Source organism: Bemisia tabaci, chromosome 4 (assembly GCF_918797505.1).
Source record: "Bemisia tabaci chromosome 4, PGI_BMITA_v3".
In the NCBI taxonomy this organism is placed as follows: domain Eukaryota; kingdom Metazoa; phylum Arthropoda; class Insecta; order Hemiptera; family Aleyrodidae; genus Bemisia; species Bemisia tabaci.
Window position 1 is genome coordinate 59,967,604 of NC_092796.1, and position 12,535 is coordinate 59,980,138.

The window sequence follows — 12,535 nt, forward strand, 5'->3', positions numbered from 1 at the left end:
GTCTGATCACGTTTTTCTTTTCTTCGGCTGTGTTGAAGCTCCAGTTTTTTCTTTTTTTTCAATTTAATGTCCGATTCATTTTTTACGATGTATTTGTAAACCTATATATCCAAATATCGGATGCACCTCCGGACCCGCGCCTGCTGCACTCATTGCTCTCCTAAAAGAGATGGTCGCGTTAATTTGACCCGTTTTGAAAGTCTAAGGGTAGTTGTCAAAAAAAAAATTTCAACTTGATGTCTGATTCTTTTTTTAGGGTGTATTCGTGAACCTAAATGTAAATCTCGGATGTACCAGCCCATGCAACCCGCGAAGCACATTTTTCAGCAAGCCTCGGGTCAATTATTTGACCCGGCCCGGGCAACCTAAGGGTTAATTATCATTTTCTTTTCACGGATAGATATCCAAAAGTTTACTCGCTTGAATTCCATGATTTTTACTTTATCGGCAGGTAACAATCTCTAGAGGGGCCAGCTATCTTCAAATTTCAAATTTTTAATTTAGTTTTTTTATTGCTCAGAAACGTTTGTGGGTATCTGGTCTCGCAGTAGCCAGGAATCAACGCTTAGTAATTCTAAAAATCATAAATTCATCTTAACTTAAAATTAAAATAAAATGAAAATAATAAAGCCCACTAGTAGTGTAAGAAAATAAATATTTTGGACCGATTTTCTTGACGTTTTGTCAATTTCCTCACCTAGGAAGTAGTTCGATAGACCTCTCGTTCGGGGGTAAGGACCAGAGAAATCAATAGAGCCGTTGGGTGGGTCGTTGATGGCTGCGTTGGGGTAGGGCGTTTCGGAATCGAAGGTGGTGAGTTCTGAGACTTGGATGGCGTTGTTGGTTCCGTTGTTGGTGTTTTGCTCGTCGAAGCCGGCTGGGTAGCAGGTGAACTTGCGGCCGGAAGCGGATACGGCTATACCAACAGGGAACTGCCCGTAGAACAGATGAACGATCTCCAGGCTGGAGCTATACCCCAAGGGATTCTCAAGGATGTTGCATGTCACCGTGGCGAGAAGTGTGATCAGGAAGAAAACCAAACCGCGCACTATCATTTCGCAGGAAGATCCCTTATATTTAATCTAAGAAAAGCGTTTCTCGGAAAAATTTTACTTTCTCTACTTTCTAATTTCTTCTTTCTTAGTGAGACTAGAAAGAAAACCAAAATGCGCATCGTCATTTTGTAGGAAGATCCCTTTTTTCATCTAAAAAAAATCGTTTCTCAGAAAAATTCTACTTTCTAAAAAAACGGGCACAGTGATGAAAAAAACTGAAGTTTTTTTTGGCTTCTAAAATAGAATATGCGTGAGGAAATTCGAATGACTTCACTTCTAGACTTGACAAGGAACACGCAAGACCGAGTAAATAAATAACGATTCTCTACTTTCAAGTTTTCAAACACGACAAAAATAGTTTTGTGCCTTATCATTTTTGCTCCTCTGTCAAACAATGCACTCCATTCTTGTCTCGTTTCCGATAACCGGTGGCTTAGTTGACTAGGCCATGTATGATTTTGTAGCCGTTTTCCTCTTTATATTTCGTCGTCTCTCTGACGTAAAAATGTATCTCGATTTCCGTATGAGCCTTAAAAAGCATGGATATTTATGTAAAACAGGGCTCACTTGGAATTTGAGATACGCCCTTACGTCATAGGGGAGGCCGTTTGTGCATTTCGTAGCGGGAGACCTTCAACGATTTGCATATTGAAGAGAGACAGGAAAATGGACTTTTCCTAGTGAGAGATGGTCTCAGACGATGTTGTGTTGACATTTTCCTCGCGATATCCAGGAGATAGAAAATGATTACGTGCAAGTGACCCACAACGTGTTGATCCCTCTTATGTTATGTTTTGTCTTTACTGTTTCTTGCACGTTCGATAAAGCGTCTTTACTTTTATATCATATCCTTGTATGTTTTTCCATCTTTTGATTTTTCTCTTCCGCATTGTGATGTTCTTTTGGAAAATGCCACTGCGGCTTAAGTTGAAAAATGTCATTGTATTCTACTTAGATATTTTAAGAGATATTTTAATTAGATACTATAATTTATATTTGTTCATAAAAAACTGGCTCTGAATGGGTAAATTGTAATCGAGTAAAATAATTGATGAGACGTGATATAGTTACTGCAGTTCCAGTTCTGCACGATATGTAATTTCCTCGATAAAAATTCTATGAGATATGAAGAAACCGAATATTATGCTTAGAACAATCGCAAAATCAAACCGTCATGTTCGATACATCCGTTAGTATTGACATTTGAAATTAAAACCTTTTTGCACGAGTCCTGAACTCTTTATGAATTCGAAAGGATCTTCGGAAGCACAGATATAAAACCTGAATCTAGAGGTTCTTTGCCGTGCTAAGGAAAAACGCCGCATAAACATTCGATAGTTGCTAAATTGCCCCGGATAAAACATGTATTTTTAAATAAAATTATGCGTATTTTTCCTCGAAATTTTCAGACGTTCCAGACAAAGTTGCGTACTAAATTTTCTGAAAAAATTGAAAAAAATTATTAACGATTTTCTTAGCAAATTAGGTTTTTATTGACGGAAATATGGCAGCGTCTGAAGGTTCATACGGCGTTTCTCCTTAGCACGGCAGTACAGGAATGAGCACTATCATTTTTGGGGTCAAACTTCTCGTTCAGACCTGGAGAGTTTCGGCACACGGGGTTATTCCTCAATTTAGTAGGGTCTTAGGCTGTCACCGAATACACAGAACGGCCTCGCTAAAAAGCCACCGAGCCTAAGTGAAGGTTGACACTCCCCCCCCCCCCCTCCCCACTCCGGCGGGGCCCGGGGGCATCTAATCGGAGATTCGGAGACAAGAAAGGTCCGTAACTTGACCCTCCGAAACTTTTTGTTTTGAGAGGCCAGTGTTTCTTTTACATTCTCTTTCACAAGGGTGCAATTTTCTAGGGACTCGAGCATGATCCAGATAATGTCTTGTTTCAATGTAATGTTTTCAGAGTTGATTCTAAATGTGTTTTCCTATTGGGTAATGTCAGGTGGTAAGAATATTTATGAATCGGGGTATCGACCTCTTGACAGTATCAAAGAAAAGACTATGGAAGTTTTCTCTTTATAACGACAAACAAAAACGCTTTGACTTGTCAGGATAGAAATCACTCACTGACTCGTAGTTCCGATTCATTCCTACGGCCTTCGACTAGCGAGCGCACTCCTTCTTTCCCACCTGTATCTCGTTTCGTTGAGCAGAAATACTTCCAATGAAGTGCAATGTAGAGGGTATTTGCCTTTTGGAAATGGAAAAGGAAGAAAAAATACAGAGTCATGGGCTGCGAAAAAGAGGAGATGCTTTTCCCAATATGCTCTTTTTAACTCGACAAGTGCTGGAGGATTAAACGGGGTCTTAACTTTTCCAACCCTGACGCATTATACTTGCGAAGTTGCTTGCCCTCCGTGAACTGGGCCTTTTCATTAACATTATGACGATGAAAAATGTTATACCTTTACTGCTCTTTTGATAGAAGTCTTGGTTCAATGATCACGTGTATTAAATTGGTACCACAATGCTTGGCGTTGTGGCTTATCGTAGATAATATCTTGCCGATGACTATTTCTCTACCATTATGTTCTTTGCGATATTTTTTCAATTTTAATAAAATCAGAGGGTTTTGAAAGAAAACAAAGAGGAAAGCTAAAAAAGGGGGAGTATAAAAGTCATATTTTGGGTCTTCATATATGCATTGCCCCGAGAGATAAATTTTTCAATTCCCTCTCCCTCCCCAAAATATCCTTAGCGATCGGTGCGATCATCAGAAGATTTTAATGAGGGCGGCACAACATTACATCGAGTTCATACTACTTGACCTAAAAGGGTGTCATAAGAAACGGTGATATAGTTTACCTCATTTCTCGCACACTTATTACTAATATATCTCCTGAGAGCGAAACTTGATTATAATTTTAAGCTTTGAGCCACGGTATAAAATCGCTGAAGCGACATTTTAAGGTGAGTGGCAACGTAGCTCCGCTGTAAGTTACAAGTCCTCGTTCAACTGTGTGGGTAAGAATCGCAGCCTGTTTCAATTTGTACACTTCTGCAAATGCAAGTTTGTCACATCTTGCAAATAATCACCACTGATGCAGATAGAATAAAACTTACATTCGGAACAACTTTTAAATTTAATTATTCAACTTAAAGCAGGGTCATAATCGTAAAAAGTTTAACAAACCTTTCCATCTCTCTTCCGCTGAAAGTCATTTTCAGAACTTCACCGCCTGTCACTTCGCAATTTATTTTAATGACTCGGTTAGCTTTCGTAAAAAAAAGAAGAAAAAGGGTGGAAAACTTTACCGGGTTAAAACGGGGAACTGTGCCGCTGCTCTTTACTTATGAAATAGATTTTTAAAAAAGAGGGAAAAGAATATGTGTCGCCAGTCCATATTAATATTATCATGACTTGAAACAATCAAATAGGATGGATGACAACTGCACTCGTTCAAAAAACATGCAACTGACAGAGCTCCACAATCCGTGAACTTTAATAAAAAAGACACGATATGCGTTTTCAGCAACTGAACACGAAAATTAAAGTTGGTTTTCCTGCATCAACTCTCATTTCCTTCGATCGTTATCTAGTTCCATTAATTCCACTTCTGTTCTCAATGATTTTATAAAAAATATTATACTCATGTTATTTTGGATATATTAAAGAAAATATATTTTGTATGTTATGGACAATATTATATTATGTTTCAATTATTATATAATATTTGAATAATATTTCACAAAGAGCGAAAGGTTGAAAATTCTGACTACAGTTATCATCCATCTCCTACCATACATTTAATCCGGTCCACGAAATCAGCTTTCAAAATGTATACCACGGCTAAATATTTCAATCCACTTCTCCCTTTTGATTCACCGATGTTTAATTTTCGACGTTTTAACCGCTAGTTATTAAACATAATAATCCACGCTCAGATGAAACGCTCTCTAGAGGTGGAAATTAAGCCTGGTCGCACAAGCATCTTAAGAATTTTAACAGGAGCTGCCTGGATTATGGTTTGCGATGAATCCGAATGAAATGTATTTGCACATCTCTCCTAATTGGAAGATATCCTCGAGCTCTATTTACTCTGAAAAATGAGCTTTTAGTGAAAGAATTGGCGTGCATTTACTTACCACTCGAGCGAAATCAAAGCTACTCCTGTTAAAATATCAAACCGGCGGAAGTCAGTGCTTTGTGAGTACACGGGATTTAGCACACCCACATTAAGAGAATATTCTACTGTGCCCAGGAAAAACGTCTTATAAACATTCGAGAGTTGCCGAATTTCTCCGGATAAATCGTGTATTTTTTAGGAAAATTGTGCTTATATTTCCTTGGAATTTCCAGATATTTTAGATTGAACTACAAACAACATTTTCTGAAAAATTTGAAGACGAATTTTGACAATTTTCTCACTAAATTTGATTTTTATCGAAGAAAATATGACAACATCTAAAGGCTCATACGGCCTTTTCCCGTAGCACGGTGGTATTGCCATGTCTGCGCCACTAGCTTAGTTCATCAGTTTTCGGGTTAAAATAGGGCTCTTGTGGACCAATGTGAACAAACCCGATGAAGAGTGATTTGTATTATCGCATGAAAAATGAATGATAAAAATATTCATCAAAGTTTGCTCTATCATGTCTAGAATTCTGTCGCTATCTTGTTTGTGTGCACCAACTTGATCAATCCATTGCTGCTATTTGGAAATGTTCTTAGTGCGGCATCGTCTGCTGGAAAAAAATTGTTAAGGTAATTCGGCCTGAGATCTATGGTGTGGTCGTGAAGTAGCGCCGGATTTATCGCATGGATCAAAGTTAAAAATCTTCAAAGATTTCAACTCTGTAGTTGAAAAACGAGGATAACTCTTGCGCATTAGTTTACGGAATCATTCGCAACGCAAAAAATTGCAAAATTTGAAGAAAGGCAAACATGCCTTGGCTTAGAAAACCAAAAACACCGCAATCAGCAATACAGCAATCAGTATCTACATCAAATAGAACATTCTTTTTTCGTAGCCATTTGCTGATTTTATTTCTCAAAAATTGCAATTTTTTTCGTGGCGGATGATTCTTTGAACTCATGCACCGGATCTATTGTCATTTTTTTGGCTAGGAAGTCGAAATTGGCCGTGAGCTTTTAACTGGATCGATACACATTCGGAACAAATCATCTTAAGATAAATTTATTTGGTAATGGTAAAATAACAGTACAAGTTGCTCGATCTCTGCAACTCTCTAATGACTGATACTAATAATTGGGGGCTCGGAGGGCAAGGCGCATAAGTGCAATTTTTGTCATTTCGAGAAATACGTGCTTGAAATTTCGAAATTACATGGATCCTTAAGGTGGAAAGATAGTTCGAATTTTTAATACTTAAATATTGGGTTTTGGGAGCGAATTTTTCTCAGAATATCCATTAAGACTAGTTTTAACTGAAATCATTGATGAATCTATTTTTCAAAAACTGTACTTGTGTGCCTTTTCCTCCAGGCCCCTCAATTGGTCTTGCTTATCGTTTTGAATCAATCCTCTCGAATTTGTCGCATTGAAATACATGAATTAACTAGGTTTTGCATTTGATACATTGATTTTTTATAATATTTATTTGTTTTCCAGATAACGCTACGAATGTCCTCTGTGAACTCTACATTCGCAGTTTCGGATCCATCAGCCCCGTGACTATGGTAAGTCACAATTTTCATGCAAATTCTACAAAAAATGCAATTTCATATGCAACTTTAAGGTCCAGCCCGATAGCTATAGGGTCCAGTCTTACAGACCATATTGGCCGGGCCGAATTTAGGGGGTGCCCACATCGGTCGCGGCCCGTGGCGGCAAATTAAGCAAATTTTGCAATTTTTTAAATGTAGGTATTAAAAAAATCCGATTCAGAAAAAAAAATTACAAACGAGAAAAGGTGACAGTATCTCTCATTTCCTGATAGTATTGTAATTTCTAATTTTGTCGTATTTGAGTGATACAAGAGACAGCACCTTTAATTATTCAAGTTAAGAGAGGAACCAAATACGCGCAACTTGGCCTGGAACGGCGCGCGGCGCAGAGAGCAATGATGAGATAATGATGAGGACTTGAGATGAAAAGGAGAAGCCCTCGGCGCGGTGATCGGCATGTAACACATATTAGCGCCTACAAGACTGCGTGAATACTTCACGCATTGCGTCAAAAACAGTGCGGTCAGCAGCGGTCGGCACGAAACGCATAGCGCCTACAAGACTGTGGGAATACTTCAAGCATTGCGCCAAACACGGTGCGGTCAGTGCGGCGCGGCGGCGGAAATTACAATTATTTAACCATATTTAAGTTTGTTCTTTCATAATTTTTTCGTTCTTTTCTTATGAATGAAAGGCCTTTTCCACGCAGAGATAGGTTTACGGAACTTGCATGAACTTTTGCTAATAGTATAGACAGGGCTTTCGCAAAAAATGTGTCCAACACGAGTAAACGCGTCTTATGCGCCCCTCCCCCTCTCCCTCTGGCACGTTCACTTGATGATTTTTATTGATGTTTCAAAACGAATGAGAAGGAGGCGGCAAACTATAGGCAGCCCATGGGCGGCAAGTTGGTAAATCCGGCCCTGCATATAGGGCTCAGCCCTGCTGTCTTTAGTTGGCTCCATTTTATCTAAAGTGTTAAGGCTCAGCGCTATATTGTTTTTTCCGTGTTGATACAACATTTTCCAATATTCAAAAAAAGGAAAAGAAAAAGAAATCATGCAATCTCGCAACTCTGATGCCCGAGCAAGCGTCTCTTGAGATTTGGACGAGTGAGCTTAGCAGATTCATAAACTCACAATGAACGAATCGCGGTTCATCGATGGAATACGGAAGCTTCTAAAGTTGCCCGAGTTGCGTCCTTACTTTGAGGAATGACTGGAGGAATGGCCGAGGTTAAGCGGTTCGAATTCCTAACGAAAAGTTTCTCAACGGGAAACGGTTATTCCGATTTCCTAGACAAAGCCGAGCACTGAAGAGTTAGGGTGGAGGAAATTATTCCGTAGTTCTCTTCAAAACGTATAGTCACCGAAAATCTACATCCTCTCATTCCATTAAAATCCATACCGCCCAATGGACCCGTAATACTATATTAATATTAATATCCATGATACTCCTCATACTCATACTGTTTTCAAATAATTTGGCTCTTTTTAGAGACTAAATGAACTTCATTTTGCAATCAGAAACTACAAATTTTGGCTCATCTGTAAAAGCACGCCAGAAATCGCTGTTCCGAATTGTAAAATGTAGCCCAAATAAGTTCTGAGTTAAACAGAAAGGAATCAAACCTCATTTCGGTGGAACAAAAATGAGTTTGGACTAGTTTTGAGCTTAAATGGCCGTTCATTCTCTCCTGTCAAAGTTTTAAAGTTGGCAAGTGGTGTTTCGAATATTAAAATAAACGTTGAGCATTAAATCTAACATGGAGTCCAATAAAGAAGTACCCTTCAAACCTCATTTTTTCGGATCAACCATGACAAGCCTATATTCCCTCTATCGTACCTAGTCGACATGTAGGTATAATCATTTCCATAAAATGATGAGCGCTTTGATGGGCACAATGATGTGTACTCGCAGTTCGACTACTTTTCGACGAATGCCGTCCAAATCTAAAGCAAAGAGTCAGTAGTGGCTGTGACAGCAAGGAAAGCTGTCAGCTCCCTACCATAAAGCTCGTTGATTAAATAGAACAGAAACGTTTCACGTTCAGTCGCTCAAACCCGTTTTGGGGAACAAACTATCGGTCCCTTCAACTTGTACCGTACTCGTTACTTTTTTACGACACTTCTCAATCTCTGCAAAAGCACGACAGTCCAACGGTGCCGGAGCTCTGCCGCGAAAAAATCCGAGATTCGAATCCGGTGTCGAAAATGTCGTCGCCCTTTTGTCCTAGGGATTATCTCTATTTTCACATGAGCTGCGGAGAGTAGGGAGTCTTATGGGGAACAGGTCTCACGTGGAAATTGAGACATGCCCTTGCGTCAGAGGGACGATGATTTTAGTCGGTTTCTTCCGCAATAAGACGACTGAGCGGAATGAGCTTTGTCTAGCCGTTGAAAACTTTTCCACGTAATTATTTCCCCTTTTACGATACATTAACCGGGCATAAAGCGTCGTTTATGGACTTAAGGAACTCCATTATGCACCAAACTTGTGTGAAACAGCAAAATCTATAGACAAATGCACATAGTTTTCAACATCCCGCCAATCCCTCTTGTTGAGCGTGGTCGAGTCCATGACATTAAATGTCAACGTTTCGATTTGACAACATTGTTACAAATTATTCTAGCTTAACGAACGGCATTGCTTAGTAGACGCGTTTATGAATACCTTATGTTTTGCTAAAAAGTGTCTTCAAACACGTTATTAATATTATTAAAGAAAGTCATTGCTTTTTAACCCTTAGATGCCAAATCCGGTTTGCCAAACATAATGCCCCGCGGGTTGTTTGGGGCCAGTACATACAATCTTCAGATATAAGCCTAAAAATACATCCTGCAACAAAGAATCAGACTTGATATTGGAAAAGGAGTAACATCGAGTGTCAGGGATTTTTTTATTTTTTGACAACCACCCTTAGGAATCTCAAGCCCGACGATCGATTCTCGGGGAGTGATAGGGTCGTTATGTGCGAGCTTTAGATATAAGTCCACGAATATATTCTTTAAAAAAAATCAGGCATCAAATTAACAAACAGAAAAAATCGAGTGTCAATGCAGCCAAGACATAGGAGAGACGGAATCGGGTCTCGTTTTTTAACCTTTCTCCCGAATCTGAGCGATACCTTCTAATTGGCAGTGTAGCGCGGAGCATGCACGATGCAATTCCACGCTGCGATCGCGCCTTCAATTTCGCAGATGCAACACAGACATCGATCAAGCACGAACAGTTGTATCTCTGCGCCGTCATCCGAGTGCGTCTTTTTCCTTGTTCTGTTGTCATCATGTGTTGGTTCCGTTTGTCTTATCCGTAGTGGTGCTTGAAGGGCTACGTGAGCAATACAGCCAAATTCATAGTTACTAAACATGAGGCACACATTTTTCAACTTTGGCCATCAATATTCTCCTCTTTCCTTCAATGAAAAAAATTGAGAAATTTGAATGTTTCTCTTAGGCGAAGAAGGGATAATAATGAACCTAGACAAGTTTTACACTTGAAAGATGGGGTTCAAGGAATCTTATTACCTCCGCAATTATTCTTCGTATCCGTAGCAATCTTCCCCTATTTATATTCCTGTTATTTATGAATATTACATGTCAAATAATTTGATTTGCGCGTTTTAAAATGACATTGTTTGTAACATGAAACGCCCTGCGACCTCCCGAACTTCTAAGCCACTAAATCGTGTATGTTGCCAATTTATAAAATTTTTGGTTGTGCCCTTGAACTAATGCGATAAAATTATTCTGAATCTGGCTGCTGCTCTAATCTTGCTCAAAAGTCAGCGAACTGTCACCAAGAGGAGGCGTCAACATTGTTACGCTAAATCCGCCTTGAGCCTCTGCGACGTTATTTATACACGAGGTCTTAAGGCGAATCGTGCTTTTGGGCCTGGAATCGTTTGACTACAATTAAAAGTGAAGACCGGGCTTTGTCTCAACTGAAGGACAAAAACGCCAGCGTCTTAACTCTTGAAGCGAAACGCGTTCAAGTACGCAAACTCTTGTTAAAAGTTGTTCAGTCTTCATGGCAAGAAATTAACGGTATAAGAGTCTAATTTCATTCTCAATCCTCGTTCCTCTGCGTAATGGCAAATCGAGATAATTGAAGAAAAAATTATAAGCTCAAATTAAGACGGAAAATTCCTAAAGCGTGATTGACCTTGTTCCTACCGGATTCATTACGCACCTCTTTCGGCCCCCTCTCAATTTCTGAACCACCTGCTGTATACTGCCTTCCAATAAATTGGCACAATGAGCCATAACAGAAATACCTGACCGGCATCGAGTATGGTTGTCGCTTATTGAAATTCAATTTATATTGTGTATGAGATTTGTACATCCACTGAGAAAAAAAAACTTCGGCCGTGGAAGCCGTACTTACGAGCTGTGTGGACCTACCGTCCGCGTTCCGGGCTCAAAGGTCAAAATTCTGGCGTAGCGCCCGGGACAGTCGGAACTGCGGCTCCAGCACCCGGAACTTTCGGCCTCTGAGTCCAGAACGGACGGTATGACTATTTAGCCCGTAACTTTTATTTTCAGTGATTGTAAAAAAAGAGGCAAGAATAACATGCAATGATTCAATGTGTCTGTTGCGCAAAAAAATATACTAACGGCCTACTGAGTAGACCTTTTCCAGTAAGAATTGTACTAAATTCGCGTCAAGCATATAGAAAAAAATGTCGAGATCACTCAATCCCCCATTGTTCGTAGTTCTCATCGCGCATTTTCAAAATTACCGCGAGTGCGGGTACTTTTTTTCGAACCACTGGAAATCAAGTTTGCCCTGAAATGGAAGAGGACCTAACGGAAGTAAACAAACACTCTCGCATTTTGTAGGAAAGTTTATTTACGTACGATTTCACTTCTTTTAATGCTTCATTTTTGCAAAACAAAGAAATCGGAAAAAAGGAAAACGCTTGGAAATTATTGAAGCCATACGTGAGAAATGGTGTGCGGGGTTGCTTGTTTTTGAACTGGCACAAAATTGGCGCTATGGCGGCATGTCCCACTGATAATGTGTACTTCCACACGAACTTCAGGACTGTGATCTTCGACTATATTATTACGACCAACGACCAAAACCAAAATATTTTCAGTGGCAGTTACCTTGGAACCACCATTCTGCGTAAAAAAAATAATATTCTAGGCGTGGGCTGTTAGTCCATCCATTTTCTCGCCCTTTCTCTCCTCCCCCTCCTCACCCACTTCTTTTATCTCTAATTGGTTTTTCCCCGTCAAAGTATGTAAAAGAGTTTTTAACTTTGTGGACCCTCAAATGACTTCAGATCCCAACGTCATCAACTTTAGCATTTTATTCAAAAAGCCTTTCACAAAGTGTGGAATTTTAGCGGCTTCGTGATAAATTAGTTGCGGGAATTGCTTTTCGGAAAGTCTAGCAAGTAGGTTAAAAGCAATGCATGCGCGCCCAATGTGTCTCAGTTTACGTTGCAGATCATTCATCCTCTGCGACCGAGGAGATGTTAGATGCAGAATTTAAGGATATTTGCCTCCATTATCCGAGTACAGACCGAAAATTCATTAAGAATGCTACGCATTGATTGACTTTTAACTAATTTTAGTTCTAATTATTTAAAATTTAACTAAGAGAGTATTTGCATGATGGCTACACTGAAAAAAATAATATGCTGTTTTAGCATCTAGAATGTCAAAAATGTGTCTGGTGATCCCAAGATGCTGCCTTTACTGCCCTCGCAGTTGAATTTGCATTCACAGGATGTAAAATTAACTGCGGGGGCAGTAAAGGCAGCATCTTGGGATCACCAGACACATTTTTGACATCCTAGATGCTAAAACAGCATATTATTTTTTTCG

The 12,535-nt window shown here is 39.5% G+C and overlaps 1 protein-coding gene across 1 annotated transcript in view; it reads left to right on the forward strand.

The window, feature by feature from the left end:
• LOC109042614 (glycine receptor subunit alpha-2) overlaps positions 1-12,535 on the forward strand; it is a 79,885-nt gene that overhangs the window by 11,024 nt on the left and 56,326 nt on the right. The window contains exon 2 of the mRNA XM_072300184.1: positions 6,643-6,710. Within this exon, the coding sequence (XP_072156285.1) occupies positions 6,643-6,710 (68 nt within the window). The remainder of the gene's footprint in view (positions 1-6,642; positions 6,711-12,535) is intronic.